The sequence below is a fragment of the Scardinius erythrophthalmus genome (assembly GCF_964197995.2).
Source record: "Scardinius erythrophthalmus genome assembly, chromosome: 17".
In the NCBI taxonomy this organism is placed as follows: domain Eukaryota; kingdom Metazoa; phylum Chordata; class Actinopteri; order Cypriniformes; family Leuciscidae; genus Scardinius; species Scardinius erythrophthalmus.
Genome location: NC_138237.1, coordinates 28313768 through 28330469, shown reverse-complemented (window position 1 = coordinate 28330469; position 16702 = coordinate 28313768). Strand labels below are relative to the sequence as shown.

At 37.6% G+C, this 16702-nt stretch overlaps 2 protein-coding genes across 3 annotated transcripts in view; one reads left to right on the top strand and one right to left on the bottom strand.

The window, feature by feature from the left end:
* Positions 1-5376, bottom strand: part of grk6 (G protein-coupled receptor kinase 6) — a 59958-nt gene extending 54582 nt beyond the window's left edge. The window contains exon 1 of the mRNA XM_081390352.1: positions 5141-5376. Within this exon, the coding sequence (XP_081246478.1) occupies positions 5141-5192 (52 nt within the window). The 5' untranslated portion in view covers positions 5193-5376. The remainder of the gene's footprint in view (positions 1-5140) is intronic.
* An 8009-nt stretch (positions 5377-13385) lies between these two features.
* Positions 13386-16702, top strand: nop16 (NOP16 nucleolar protein homolog (yeast)). Of its 2 annotated transcripts, XM_081390774.1 has the most exons (6): positions 13577-13817; positions 15660-15768; positions 15858-15912; positions 16008-16114; positions 16196-16340; positions 16450-16702. In XM_081390774.1, the coding sequence occupies exons 1-5, from the start codon at positions 13711-13713 to the stop codon at positions 16331-16333; spliced, it is 516 nt and encodes a 171-aa protein (XP_081246900.1). In that variant the 5' UTR covers positions 13577-13710; the 3' UTR covers positions 16334-16340; positions 16450-16702. The 2 variants fall into 2 exon arrangements, with proteins under 2 accessions (XP_081246899.1, XP_081246900.1); XM_081390773.1 differs by having other exon boundaries at positions 13386-13817; positions 16196-16702.

Below are 16702 nucleotides of genomic sequence, written 5' to 3'. Positions count from 1 at the left end.
GACAAACTTTCGGTTTCCTTCTCAACTGTTCACTTATGACATAAACGAGAGAATACTTGCCGAGACGGGCATTTAGACGGGTATTTTGACGGGCCTTTAAATTATTACCCCCTGGAGCCGTGTGGAGTTCGTTTATGATGGATGGATGCACTTTTTTGAGCTTCAATCTGTTGGTTGCAATTCAAAGGAGACGCTTTATTGGTTGGCGCATAGCCAATGAAATGGGACTTCTATAGTACGTGATGATGTCATGAAACCCGCCTCCTCGTGGACGTTCTGAAACGCTAACATGGCTTAATGCATTAGACTGATATTAAAAGAAATGATATTATCAAACTCGGTAAACATACTAATTAAGCAAGCACAGCCTACTATACAGAAAAGCCGATGTGCCCAGAATATGACGAAAGCAAGCAAATTTGTGTTTAGTGCAAATAAACTTGCTGCCTGTGTTTTATTAATAATGTATAACAAATTGTGTGCTTTTTATTTTTATAACTGTTGGTTCATTAATCCTCATTAAGCGTTTTCTTGGTTTTCTATGGGAGGGAAATGCTTAACATACAATTAAAGGCGTTGCGTTCATATTCTGTGCTCATTTGCTTTTCTATATGCTTTATTCGTAGGCATGGTGTTTCCTAAGTTTGGTCTTTTAATACCACTTTCTTAATTAAATGCGTTGCGTTCATATTCTGTGCTGATCTGCGTTTCTGTACATAGTATTATAAGTATGGTGTTGTTTACTGAGTTTGATAATATCATTTATTTTTCTAAATATCAGTCTAATGCATTAAGCCATGTTAGCGTTTCAGATCTTTTTTATGCAACAAAAAAATATATACAAAGATTTGTACATGCATATACACCTCACAACAAGTAGAAAATAACATACATAAGAATATGTAAAATAAAGTAGGTCGTGCCAGGGGTTTAGCATTTATTCTGGGATCATCGGCTTTTCTGTACATAGTAGGCTGTGCTTAATTAGTATGGTGTTTACTGAATTTGATAATATAATTTATTACTTTTAATATCAGTCTAATACATTAAGCCATGTTAGCGTTTCAAAACGACCACGAGGAGGCGGGTTTTATGACATCATCACGTACAACAGAAGTCCCATTTCATTGGCTATGCGCCAAACAATAAAACAGCTCCTTTGAACAGGAGGGTTATGTGATAAAGGCCATGTCATTTAGCAGAACTGCATTATAAATATATTTTATCGCCGGCGCTGACAGCCTCGTGGGCAAGTGCGCCAACATGTAGCGCCGTTGTGCTTCGGGCGACCAGAGTTCGAGTCCCGGCTCGTGGACCTTTCCCAATCCCATCCCCCCTCTCTTTCTCCCACCTTGCTTCCTGTCTAGCTACTGTCCTATCCAATAAAAGGCAAAAACGGCAAAAATAAATCTTTAAAAAAACACACATATATATACCAAAGTCGTGTGTTTATAAGTCATGTTTAATCAATCAAAGCTTTTCAATCTTTTGTTTATTCAGCTACAGCAATAGTATGATGCCCACAAAGACAGTAAAAGAAATGGACACAGCGACCCCATAGACTTCAACGGAGAAAAGTGAAGTCAATTAGAAGCACTCACTTCCTAATGGCTGAGCGTACTGCGCAGACTCAAACTGAGCTTGACGACGTAGATGTGACGTGAGCAACCCGTCTGACAGTTGTAAGTCTTCTAGTAGCTGGGTCAAGAGAAATCTGAATCATTCCCTTCCGAATCTTGCAGAGATGGAGAATGTGTGTAGGATGTGTCCATGAGCTAGGAGCAGGAGAAACTTTATGACTCTCTATGGGCTTCTCCCTTGACTTTATCGGACTTTCCTTCTGTCTATACGGTAATTTCTCTACTGTGCGACAGAGAGTCGCGTGGTTATGACGCAATCGTTAGCTTATTTTTACAAAAACTGCTTCTACGGGGCCATAACGTAAGATACAAGGTAATGGATCATTTTATACATTGTCGTGTTTCTTTAGGAATAAATAATGGATAGAGTCTTAAAACGCCTCAGATGTAAAGTTATTCGCTGTCAATGTGACGCCAAAATGAATAGGAGTCAATGGAATGCTAACAGAAAGTGACGGCTTGCTAACCAATGGCAGCCCCCAGGGAAGGTACGATTTCTGGGTGCTGGATTACCCCCTTGGATGCCCATAGGGATTTCCTGGAATGATGCATTATTGTACTTCTGCGACGGGGCATATTTGGAGTTTCTTCGTGAGAGCGCCCTCTGGCCTTCAGGAGCAGCATTTACTACTGATCACAGAGCTGTGTTTCAAGCAGCGCATACAATTTCGCAGCCTTTGCACAATCGAGTTCAATTAAATTCTGATTAATCATGCAGCCCTATAAGTGAATCATTGAATCATTCATTCAAACCGATTTTTTTTAGATTAATCAGATTAATTAAACATTTTAAATAGATTGTAGCATTATTACATGTTATTTTGTTTAGTTGTCTATTCAGAATCGTGATCTGTTTGGAAAAAAAATAATTGTTGATTCTTAATTTATCCAGAATCGTGCAGCTCTAGAAGAGAGTATAAGGTAGTAAACAAGAAGTTAAATATGCGTTTAGTATATGTGGTCAGATTAGTTTAATTTCTACATTGTCAATGGCATCAAACCATGCAGCTTTATGTTGGTCAGCACAGAGAATTTGCGTGACCAAATTGAACGTGCGAAAACTGTGACTGCGAGAGGATTTTTTTTTTTGCCCTCGTGTGAATTGCATATTTTTCTATTGGAATGACTCCATTTTGTCTGCAAAATTTCACCATCCAACGGATAAATGTGACTACACCATGCACTTTCAATGGAAGTCTGCTGCGCAAAATGTACAAGAAATTCCACTGCAAGTGCATTTCTGTCATCGCTTTATTAATTCGTTTTTACAGACTGAGGTTGAAGTCAAATGATTTTCTGCAATAATCAACAGCATTTTGAGACTGAGCAAAACTTAACCGTCAAATTCCTTTAAGGGATAGTTTACTCCAAAATGTAAATTCTGTCATTAATTACTAACCCTCATGTCGTTCCAAACCCCTCCATTGACAGCTACAGTACGCAACTACCAATTTAACGCTTCAAAAAGTTCATAAAGAAATCGTTAAACTAATCCATATGAATTGAATACGAGTGGTTTAGTCCAAATTTTCTAAAGAGACACAAATATTTTATATGACGAACAAATTGAATTTAGGCTTTTATGTTTACCACAATTCACACATCAATTGTGGTAAACAGAAGCTCAAGCATGTTCACCTGACATGAGAGAACCAATGAGGTTCATTCTCGTGTTACACTTCACGTTTGATCTTCAGCAAGAACCAATGAGGTTCATTTTCATGTGTTACGCAGCACGTTTGAGCTTCAGAAAGAACCAATGAGGTTTGTTCTCACGCATCAAGCAGGTTCGGTTGATCTTCTGTTTATGTTCACTGATCAAGGCTTATAAGAGAATAAAAGCCTAAATTCAATCTGTTCTTCACATAAAGCAACTGGTTCTCTTCAGGAAATTTGGACTAAACCGCTCAATTCATTTGGATTAGTTTTACAATCTCTTTTTTAAGCGTAAAAGCGGTAGATGCGTAGACTGTAAATGGAGGGACTGAAAGCTTTCAGATTTCTTCATTTGTGTTTTGAAGCTGAATGAAAGACTTACGGATTTGAAACAACATGAGGGTGAGTAAATTATGACAGAATTTTCATTTTGGTTGAACTAACCCTTTAAACTTTAAAATTGCCATGAAACAGAAGTTGCGATATTCTTTTCTTCCCAATTGTGATGTATATCCAAGTGAAACAAGAATTGATTGAAAGGTTTTGGTTTGTTATTGGTTGATCTCATGTGACTGACAGGTTGACCAGTAATGGTGTCATCAGAGAAGAGATGTCGCTTCAAGAGGGAGGGAAAGTTAATTTGATTAAGGATTACGGGGGCACATTATTATTATTTTTAATCAATGATGTGCGCAGATAAATAATTGATAATAAATACTACAATATTACAATACTGCGAAGCCAATTTTGAAAAGATAAACAAGCAAGTTTCCCAAAATGAAAATAAAAATGAATGTAGTACACCATAAATATGAGCTCTGCCTACTTAACAGTTAGATAAGCTAGTGCTAATATCATCTTAAAAAAGGAGGAAACAGCACATTAAGCAATCATACAGCAGTGACAAAACTGAAACCATCTATGGAATAAGACAGCTTTCAACATTTTAAAATGTCCTAATGTTAACAACTGTCATTTGTAATACATTGCCTGGTATATTTAGTATGGGCCTAACTACAAACTTTTTTGTGTGTATTTTGTAATGAATGTAAAACTACAAAAAAAAAACATATGCTTCTTACACTGATTGTATGTATTATTTCATACTGAATAAAATTACCTACAATCACAGCGATCTTTTAGAGACCTTGTGGCTGCCATTGTTCGTTAACAAACGTTAACGTAACGTTAGTAGCCCAAGTGTGCAGCGCAAGACCGTTCGACACGGACGAGAGAAAATACAGCAGGATTCCCTCATGTTTGAGAAATACACCTGCAGAAAAAATGATAAACAACTGAAAGTGCCTACTAGACACCATTTTTGACTATCGAGTAGGTAGACAGATCACTATTTTGAAAAACACTTTCAAAAATCAGAGGGTCGGTTAATTCAGAGGTTCAGTTAATTCAGGCGCTTATCTCGAGCACACAGACACTAATGACTGTTGTCAATATAACACTTCAGACAACACAGTGTTTTTATCGCTTCTCCTTTATGCGGAAACTCACTGGTCACTAGAAATGTCGTAAAATAAAACCCAAACAGGGTTTTTACAGAAACGGAGATGTTTTTTTTTTGATTGACAGGTCCATCTTTTTTTTGCTCAAGGTTAGGAACACAACACAAAGCAGGCGGCGAGCAACACACCATGATCAATGTGTAACTCTCGGGTTGGTTCGTTAATGAATAAGCATCATAACGCATGCATTCTTTGCATTGCTCTTGTCTTTTTTGGCCTAACTTCCTTTGGGGGAATCCCCCATCGTTTTGAGCCATATAGCACGGCGTTTGAGGAACACAGCTGTCAAAAGTGACAATGATCAGGCGGGCTGTCATGTCTTACCTTCTCTCGCCTTCAACAGAACAGTGTTGGCCACGATATTCTCGAGCTCCATGTTTCCTGGGTTGCAGGCAGGCACCGCAGGCCCAACCTCGTCGCCGGGTTGGCAGTGTATGTATGTGTGTGTGTGTATGTGTATGTGTATGTGTGTCCTCCCCCGCTCCCCCCCACGGCGGAATATTATTAACCCTGAATTACTCTCAGCTCTGCCGTTTCGCTCCTCTGATTCCCCGCCCAGAAGCTTCGGACTTGCGTCGATCGTAGAGCCTACTATGACAAAGGCTGAGCTCATGAATATTAATGAGACTTGCTGACGTTGCTTGGTAACCAACCCGGAGCGTCCTGCTTGAACGGTCCTGTGGAAAACAAAAGAAGAAGAAGACGACGACGACGACATTTAGACATTGATTTAGCATACAAAACGAAGAACTGACATATTTTCAATCAGATGTAAAGTATTAGTATAATAGATGTTAGACTAGGCAATATTTGAAGGCTTAGATAAATAATACTCTAAGCTTAACACTTGAATATTCATAAGAATAGTGTATATATATATATATATATATATATATATATATATATATATATATATATATATATATATATATATATATATATATATAGTGGTGGCCACAATTATGATTTATATTATTTATAATAATTCTAAAAGAAGCCTCTTCTGCCCACCAAGGCTTTATTTATTTGATCCAAAATACAGCAAAAACAGTAATATTTTTTTTTAAATGTAATTTATTCCTGTGATCAAAGCTGAATTTTCAGCATCATTACTCCAGTCTTCAGTGTCACATGATCCTTCAGAAATCATTATAATATGATGTCATGCTCAAGAAACATTTATTATTATTATCAATGTTGAAAACAGTTGTGTACAATTTTTTTCTTTTCTTTTTTTCAGGATTATTTGAGGAATAGAAAATTCAAAAGAACAGCATTTATTTTAAATAAAAAAGCTTTTGTAACATTATTACTACCGTTCAAAATTTTGGGGTCAGTAATATATATATATATGTGTGTGTGTGTGTGTGTGTGTGTGTGTGTGTGTGTGTGTGTGTGTGTGTGTGTGTGTGTGTGTGTGTGTGTGTGTGTGAGAGTGTGTTTTAATGCTCATTACTGTTGTCCTAAAAATGTTTGTACACTTGCTTTAGTAAAGAGTCTATAAAACATCGACCACGTGATCTGTTTAATATTCATGACCAGATCTTCGCCATAGTAGGTTTCGTTCTTTCTCAATCAGACTTTTGCATGTTCATGCTTGTCTTTTGTAAGATATTATAATATGTTTCCGTATCCCCATATATATCTGCTTATTATTATACGATGTTTTATTATTATTATTATTATTATTATTATTATAACCATATTGCTGAATATATAAGCTGATCGCTGTCTATTTATCGATATCTGTCATGTCTTTTCTTTGATGACATCAACAGATTTTCTTTTTCAGACATCTGAACTTTTTTCATATATTTACATGAACTGCAGATGAAATGCACTCGTTACTTGTGCGTTTTGCAAAGCTTAGTTTATATCTCCATCTAGAGGTAAAACGGTTATAAATTATACATAATTATTTAAAGCCTTTATATAGGCCTAAATAAAATAATAATGATGGTTATAATAACAATACATACGAATAATAATAATAAAACTTACTAATAATAATAACACAGTGAAGTCAGGGTTGAAAATTTCATCTAAATGTTGGAGGAGGGGGGGGGCAATAAACATAACATTTCTGAAAGGAAGCAATTTTTGAAAGGGGACACCAATAATACAGGCAAAATTGTACTTGCAAGGTAATGTGTACAGAGAGGAAAGCCTTACTACTATTATTAGTGTAGCATGGAGACCATTCCATTATCCCTCTTCTCAAAGTCTCCTGCTGGTTCAATGGAAAAGCTGACTATATTGACCAAAAAATTCTTCAAAACCATTAATTATTTTATTGCAATGTTTTTGAAGTTGTTTACACAGTCAACCCACAAAAACACCATGGAATTTGAACTTAACTTCAACATTTATTTATTTATATTTAATAGCAACGTTGTTGCTTCACAGTTATAATTAAAACATACAAACATAAAAACATTTACCATGCCTAGCAAATAAAGGCATGACTACACTCTTTTAGAAATACACCTTCACACAACTGTATAGTGAGATCAGAATAGATGAGAAAGAGAGGACATTTTTTTTTTATAAAAATTAGTTATTACTTCAAGTTTTCAACTTAACTTTAAAAGTAATGGAAAAACGTCAATATTGTGAAAAAGTGTCCCCATATAAAATAAATAAAATGATTTTGTAACAAATAAAATTATTAGGTTATAGCCACTGCTCTATATGTATAATAAAACATAGCTGTAATTTAAATCTAACTTGCATGACAGGACAGGCACTAAACAAAAGTACCAAATGTATTTTTCCTGGTATCACTGGGCCCCACAAACTCTTGGCATATCTTGTTTATGTTAAGGCTGTCCAGCCTGTCTTTGTGCACATTGCAGACTAACAGACTGTTGAGTCTGTCTTGGCCCATTGTAGCCACGTCTTCAGTCTCCGTAATGCACTGAAGCTCCTCTCAGCTTCACATGAGGACACTGGCACCACCAACAAAATTCTGACCAGGACCTCAACTTGGTCAAACAACCCCCGAACCTCCACTGGCATTCCCCTTAGGACCTCCGCTGCCTCTCCACTGCTGCTACAGGGGTATTTGGCGAAAGAGGGGCAACTGTACTGAAAGAAAACCTCTATGCAACTCAGGGTACTCAACCATTGAATCAGTAAACACCCCAGTCAAAAGGACACTCTCTAAGATTTGCAGAGTCTCTAGATTGTCTTGATTGAAACGGTCACCAAATTGAACCTCCACACAATTCAATACTTTAAAGAACTCTGCCTTGTAATGATCCACTGCTTTGCCAGAAAAAAGCGCCTTGAATTTGCTGTCTCAATAGAGTCAACTGATTCAGTGGAGTTAACCAATGCTGTAGCTTTCTCATACAGTTCAAGATAGCTCTTGCCATTTCTCTTTCCCTGAAGAGAGGATCTGACACAATCTCCTGCAGCCTCTGGGTCTTCTTCTGCAGTGAAATGTTTAGGCACTCAAGCTCTCCAACAACCGCAGAAGCAAGTGTGAGGCCCAACACAGTCTTACCTTTGCTGACGTGTTCAAATAAGCCACTGGCGGTTGAAGCTGTCCTAGATACACTTTTTGCCATCTCCTCTAGGCTGCTAAGTACCTGCTCATACTGCCCTAGCACAGCTAATATAGCAGAATTGCGCGCACAGTCCACCTGGTTGGACATAGGGGTTTCAGTGTGGTAATGGGAACATTTTCAGGGGTAACTATGTTTTCAAACATTCACTTAAATTTTTCTGACTGGCTAAAAATGATGCCTGACTGGTAGACCCAAGAAAGGCAGTCCCGGATCATTGGTGAGGCTGCGTGATTAGGCTAATGGCTGCTGCTCCCTCACAATTGCCTGTGCACCGCTGTGCTTTCCAGCCATGTTTGAAGCGCCATCGTAACTCTGCCCATGTAAAGCAGACATGGGCAGATTGAGCCTCAACAGCACATCAGTTACCATCTTGGCAATACCCTGGCCTATTGTCTCTGACAAACTGTATAATCCAATAAATTCCTCATGTGGAACAAGGTCATGGTCCACAAAGTGCATACGAGAAGGGTCTGGCTGCAAATTTGCCCTTGCACGCTCAGACACCAGTGCTTCCTCTGCAAGTGACGCCACTTGCAATCGACGCATGTGTGGCTCGTGTCGGATTGAGAACAGCTCCCAATGTTGTTCAAAAATCGTTTCTGTAAGTATATATATATATATATATATATATATATAAATAAATTATAAGTATAAGCCATGGACAGATTAGAGAAGGGTGAGTTTCCAGTGGACAGAATCGATGCTCTGGAACCCTTCTGCTTCATCTTTACCGAAATTAATGACATGCAAATGTTTCTTGAACACGTAGTTGATGTCATGAAACTAAAGGTAAACTGTCAAACTGCAGAAAAGAAACATCTTGGAGACACAGAAGAAGACAGACACTTTCCTACTCAACACCAGAAATATCGTGGGTACCATCAACTACTACAGAAAACTGAACAAGGGCTGGAGACCTAATCTCACTTGCAATGCCTCAATGGTTATTGTATTGGCCATAATTTTCAGGATTTCATTCTGTGATTTAGGGCTTGTGGATGCAATGGTGCGATCTGTTAACCATTTCAATAAAATGGGATCATCCTCTTCTGCCCTAAGTTTCAGGAGCTGATACAGATTCCCACTTTCATCAGTATGGCCTCTTAAAGATTGTCCTTGCCTTGCCACATGTCGTACAGAGCTAACAATTCTCTTCAAGCAATGTCCTGCCACCTCCTGTTTCGGATAACTGGGCTCAGATTGGGTTTGACTGATGTGCACTCACAGTCACATAATGTCGGTGGGCTTGGGAGGTCTGGGGTGCTGTACATTTTCCAATGGCTTTTTTCCAATTTCTAAAGCCTGTACTAATGAAAGCAGCATCAGGTCTATGACCTAAAGAGTACTGATTTGAAACACCTTTGCTGCAGTAAAAACACAAGACCCCTCTTACTGATGGACTGTAATGTAGCCATGGAAAGTCTTGGTACCATTTCTCTTGAAATGCCAATGACTTGTTTGGAAGTATTTGTTTCTCGATACACTGGGGATGTGGTTGGTATGGCTTTGTGCAGTCACTGAGATCTGAACTCTTGACTGTGCTCCTGTCCCCTGTGCTGCAATATTGTCTCCTTGTACTGCTTTCTCTGGCTCTCTCCCTGGTTCTGACCCTTCCTCTACTCTCACTGTCTCAGGACAGTCTGACTCCTGGAACAGAAGATGTGTTGCATACTCCTAACTACCTCATCCAACCCAATACTTCTAAATAAAGACTCTTTTTTTTCATAACACTTGTTAAATTGGCTGATCATACTGTAAATTGTCGAGCCAGTGGTGCTCATCTACTAAACAGGCACACCTCCAAAAAACATTAACAAAAGCTCAACACACTTACCTGAGATTCTAAACTTGGTCTCCCTGTCCCTCAGTACTTTCTGTATCCTTTGCCTGTGACACCATGATGTTAGTATTTCCATAAGCACCCATTCTTATAATTTTGTACTTACTTGGCGTTTTGGTGCACTGAAAAATGATCTTATGTCCGTTTTTCTTTTCTCTGTCATTTTATCTGGCCAACAACACAAAGTAATAGTTGTTTAAATATGTTAGGTACATAGGTTCACCACGCAGTATCATAATAATAATTGTTGGCTGAGGACCCCTGTATGCTCCAAGCACCCGGAGAACCCTTCAATATCACCCTTCTGGATAGAGGTGTTAATATATCCATTCTGGGTCATGTAAACACGCAATCTCTTCGCAAGCACAGCAAAGAAAATCTTTCCTTCCACACTAAGTTGGGAGATAGTTCAGAACTGGCTGATCTGTGTGGATCCCTGTTCTTTGGGCACAAAGCACTCTTCTGCCCTTCTCCAGCTTGTTGGAATGGTTCCCTTGGACCAAATTACCCACATAAGCTTCCATAGCCTTCGGAGGAGCTTAGGGCATTTTTTGTATACTCTGTACGGTATACCGCTGGGACCTGGAGCAGAAGATGATCTTGCGTGCTTGACTACCTCTTGAACCTCTCTCCTTGATGGACACTCTGTGCTGAGGGATGTAGTAGGTGGGTCGATGTTAAAGGATTAGTTCACTTTTAAAAAAAACTTTTGCTGACAATTCACTCACCCCCATGTCATCCAAGATGTCCATGTCTTTCTTTCTTCAGTCGAAAAGAAATTAAGGTTTTTGATGAAAACATTCCAGGATTTCCCCCCATATAATGGACACCAATGGGACCCAAACGGTTCAACGGTCCAACGGTCATTTCAAAAATAAATAAAAAAGGTTAAGTTTTATAAGCACAAATGCTCGCTTTGCTCTGTTCGTGACGTCACGTAATACGCAATTACGTTGAAAAGGTCACGCTTGAAAAATTTCTGTCCTGAAGAAAATTTTCTTTTAGGCTTTTTAATATTAAAGTCCGCGTGAACCGGAAGTTGCAAACGACTTTTCTCCAGTGTTATGACGTATTTCCCAGTGAAACGAAATATTGAACAGAGGGCAGGGTTTTACTCTAGCGCTCCTCCTCTCCATCTCTGCTCATAGCAGACTAACGGTTTGAGGGGAGTGGTTAAGCGTTGCCGAAACCAAGCCGTCAAACCTGCGTCATCAGGGAAGGTCCTCCAATGCAGAGGGGAGGGGTATTTTCAGATTTTGATTAAAGATTATGAAGCCAAAAATTTTTTTTGTGTGGATTGACTTGCATGGATGAATTGTTCACCACAAAGGGATCAATTTAGGCAAACAAAGTAAATATGGTCAATTTTGATTTCATGTGGACTTTAAAGCACCCAGGATACGCACACGAAATGGGCATTTTAACGATAAACTGACACAAATACATTTGAATATGTGTATATGTTCCTCCTTCCGCACATTTGTAAACACGTCAAACGTGACCTTTTCAACGTAATTGCGTATTACGTGACGTCACGAACGCGCATCACAGAACAGAGCAAGGCGAGCATTTGTGCTTATAAAACTTAAACTTTTTTATTTATTTTTGAAATGACCGATCGTTTTGCTAGATAAGACCATAGATATCATATAAAGGCTAGATGTCTCGTCCGCGCTGCTGGCCAATGGAGCTCGACATCCGCACACGGCGGCCATCTTACCACAGGGTGCTTGCTCACTCATAACATGGTGCATGTACTTTTAAATAACCATAACTTGCTCAATTTTCTACTGATTTTCAAACGATTTGGTTTGTTATAAACGTCAGAGATGTAGCTATTATACTGCATACATAATTATAGCCACGTTAATAACGTTTGTAAGAAACCAAACCGTTTGTAAATCCGTCCAGATTTCAGCGAGATAAGAGGATTTGTGTTCGTGCTGCTCACTCACCTTAATTCACAGAGCCCTGTGGTAAGATGGCCGCCGGTGATGCCGGAAGTGACTCCGCCTTAAGACATCTAGCCTTTATATGATATCTATGGATAAGACCCTTATTCATCGTCTGGTATCGTTTAAAGCCCTTTGAAGCTGCACTGAAACTGTCATTTGGACCTTGAACCGTTTGGGTCCCATTGGAGTCCATTATATGGGGGGAAATCCTGGAATGTTTTCATCAAAAACCTTAATTTCTTTTCGACTGAAGAAAGAAAGACATGGACATCTTGGATGACATGGGGGTGAGTGAATTATCAGCAAAAGTTTTTTAAAAAGTGAACTAATCCTTTAATAAGCCCATGATTTCCTTCCAGGGCATCGTCTCTTGTAGGGTCACTGAATGCCTCCTCAACAGACTGCTCAACAAACAGGCGGTCTCTTTGGAACTTGTTAAGAGTCCCTCTGTTAGCACTTGTTTGCCAAACAATTAAAGGGCTTGTTTAATTTTCATTTGAATAAAAGATATATTAATGTTTTATTCCTTCATTTAATTACCAGGAAAATTCAAATGCACAATACAGAATTTCTTTAAAATAATAATAATAATTCATAGGGCCCTATTATTACTTTGATTTTATGAATTCATTAATTTCATTTAAATTAATAAATTGTTGTTTCATGGTTAAATTTCATGAAAACTTCCATGTTTTCAATAAATTACACATGCTTTTTGATTAAACTAGATATCTTGTAAAGTGTTCTTATATACTTAAGGTTGGCTGCACTAAGAGTTTAGCTTTCTTGTTTTCTTCCCCCCTTCACATTAATAATGTATTAGTTATGCCAAAATGAAAATGAACTAAGATTAATAAATGCTTAAGTATTGTGCATTCTTAGTCCACCTTAACTAATGTAGTTAAACTTATATTAACGAATGAAACCTTATTGTAGTGTTACCAAATTATCTGTAAAAAGTACTGGTGTCAGATTCCAAACAGTGCGTTCAGATGAAACTTCAGTTTATGTTCGCTCACAATCATAACTGCAGTAAAATGTTAAGAACTACCATTTTAATCACATTATATACTTATTCGATATATACGCATTCATATTTTTCTTTCACTCTAAAGTGCACCTTCTCTAAAGCAGATTACTTTACATTCAAGAACACAAGACGTGCCAAAGACAATAATTACCTGACCCCCCGTGAAGTGTATGTTTTTAAATTATATCAAAACGCGCTATCACGAACTGCGTTCTCCTCGTGTCTCCACTAAATAAAGATAGCATGAATGAAACCTTAAGTCTTCTCTATCCACACTCTTCTCTATTCGCGATAACACATTGAAAAAAATGATAACATGATATTTCACAATCATTACTAGGCAAAGCTCGTCTCTCCACCCTTGACGGCGGGTGGCGATATGGAACCATGTCGACGTGAATGCCTTTAGAGAAGAAGTCGTTGCTTCCGCGTTCCTCAAACACGCGTGTCGCAGACAGAGTAAAGACAGTTGTTGACTGGTGTTTTAATTTATAATTATGGGCAAACTCAAGAAACATAGTAAACGTAACACGTTTGATTACAATAAAAACAAGAAGAACCTGAAAAGGAAGCTAAGGAGAAAATACAAACCGCACATTGAATGGTAAGTATAGGGACATGCTAAATGCCATCTAGAAAGGGCTTTCTTGCTAACATTTTTTTTTGTTTGTTTGTTTTAAGTTATTGGCCTGGTTTCACATATAGGGTTAAAATTAGGTCTTAGTTACATTTAAGACATTTAAATAGCTTTCATAAACATGCCGTACTTAGAAAAAAAAAAAAAAACATTACTGATGTGCATCTTGAGACAAAAACAATGGCACTGACATATTTTAAGATATATAAGTGCAAGTTGCTCAAACATGTAGGCTATTTTAGTCTGGGACTCGACTTAAACCTTGTCTGTGAAACCGGGGGAATAATTTAATAATTAAGACTATCCTAAAAATAAATGTGTGTAATTGAATGTGCATTTATAGTGTACTTCAAATATTTAAAGTATATATTTTTTCAAAACAACTGTACCAGCAGATAATAGCCTATACAGTATGAACTAAATAAAATTCCACTTAAGTGTACTTTAAATCATCATGTTTTCATAATATTTTGTCTTGCTGTACACTTATTTTGATGCGTTTCTCTAACATATTAAAGCACTTGTATTAGATTATAATTTTAATTGTAGTGTTATTCTACTTTGCATTTAATCTTATTATATTTTATGTACTAAATTGCAACTTCATCATTACAAAAGGATAATTAACAAATAAATTTAAATGCATGAGACAAAAGTTTCAATAGAAACGACATTAAACTAAAACATATTACATACGCAATTGCATATAAATATGTACTTAAGTGTGTCAAAAAAGCAGTTTCATTGCATTTAATTTAAATGTAATCTGCAATACAATTTAATTTAATTTCAATTAACTTCAGATTAAGTGTTCGAAAACATTGCATTCATTTTGCTACAATAAAGTATTTTATTTTTTAACCCTTTGTGTGTCAATTGGTCCTTAGAGGACAAAAATCTCTGTCAAAAAAATGGTCATAAAAAATGTAAACGTTGGAGCACAGACTTAAGTTTGGTCTCATTTTAAAGGAGACCCATGGCATATTATTGTTGTATTTTATATACATTATATAGTTAATAACATGTTAAACTGTTAGAAAATCAAAGCCATAAATCTAAACAAAAGTTGTGTTCCAAATGTGAGGTTGACATCTCAAAAAATTCGCTTTCAGTAAGATTTAGTTTGGGCGCAGAATCACTTAGATGCCAACAAAGATGGGATTTGTGATTTGCAGTATATTAGTAATTTTTCTCTCTCAAAAATGACACACACACACACACACACACACACACACACACACACACACACACACACACACACACACACACACACACACACAATTTTGTTTAGTACATATACAAACCACTCTCTGACATCCACACCAACAAACCCACATAATTATTGCTAAATAATTTATCCAATTGACCATGATAAACAAGCGCAGAAAACATGAAAGCAAGTGTTTGCTTTATAGGAGCCATCTGGTTAAAAAAAAAGTACACATTTTAATTTTGGAGCCTTGCCAACAGAATGAAACCCTATTATCAAAGAATGCATACTTCCTGGCATTGAAACTTGCAGTTTTAATGGGTTTCAATGGGCACATTTTGGTCCTTAAGGTTCTGAGTGCAACTATTTTGTGTACCTTGTGTAAAAATAGATTTATTAAAGCAGGGTGAAAGTAAAATTCCAATAAAAAAAAAAAAAACAGGAACATGACAAAAATGTCCTTAAGGATGCCCAAGGGTTAGTCTTTTTAAAAGTATGCTCAAGTGTATTTTCACAAGATTGATCAAATCTGTTGTTGACTTTTACTCTACAATGTTATGCAATTAAGAAGTTTGTCATGAAACGGGTTATCTAACAAGTCCTCAGATCCGTAAAGCTTGGGATGAACACAAAACAGTGAAGCAAAATCTGCAAGACATGGGACTGTCACCTGGGACCAAGGGCATGCTTCCTATTAAACCTAAAAAGGCAAGTATCAAGCTTGAATCACAGTTACAGTGTGTTTCTACAAATACTGCCTGACCGGGTCAACCAATTGCTTTAATCTGATGTTTCAGGACGCAAAAAGCGAACCAATGGAGGCAGTTGTGTTGAAACCCTATGTCATTAAAGGTATGTTTTGAAACCAGTGCTTATGAAATCTGTTATAATTGAGATGTTGTAATATGTTCATGCACTGACAATATGATTTGTTTTTTTGCCTGCAGAAATGGAGGCAGAGGCCAGTCTCCGTGGGAAAGACAAAACCACGTGCTCCACCGACATGATTGAATATGTTCAACACATGGTGAAGGAACACAACGAGGATTACAAGGTCAGAGAGAGCCGTACTGTACACAAATAACACTCTTTAGATAGAGTTCACGTAACTGATTATGCTTTATTGACATTTCAGGCAATGGCAAAGGACGAGAAGAATTACTACCAGGACACGCCGAAGCAGATCAAACGGAAAGTGGAATTATTCAAACGGTGTCATCCTGAGGAATATGCCGCGTTCATTGCATCTCTGCAATCTCAGAAGTCTACGTGACGTCACGGTGAAGAACTGGGGTCTCAAACTGCTAATCAAGTTTTCAATCCTGCTCCTGGAGACACACTGTCCACCAAGTTTATATCCAACCTGCATGTGACCTTTTTTTTTTTAAGGGATCCCGAAGAGCTTTATTAGCTGGTTCAGGGTGTGCTTGTTTGAAGTTGGAGCTAAACTCTGCAGGACGGTGGAAGCAGTGTTGAAGACCTCTAACCTAGGGAGTCTTCAGGATGAGAGGATGTTAACTTTTAAGTGTTTAAATGAATCTAGTGAGCAAATTGAGTATTTGTAGATGTATATAAGCTTTGCATTTGTAATTGTATGATGTTGAGTGAAATGCAGACATATATAAACTCATAAATTACAATG

Excerpts from the sequence above, each read along its gene's own strand:
- nop16 (XM_081390773.1), top strand. The coding sequence starts at position 13,711 with ATGGGCAAACTCAAGAAACATAGTAAACGTAACACGTTTGATTACAAT. Across the intron at positions 15,769-15,857 it reads TTCCTATTAAACCTAAAAAG|GACGCAAAAAGCGAACCAAT; the intron begins GCAAGTATCAAG and ends CTGATGTTTCAG. Across the intron at positions 15,913-16,007 it reads GAAACCCTATGTCATTAAAG|AAATGGAGGCAGAGGCCAGT; the intron begins GTATGTTTTGAA and ends TTTTGCCTGCAG.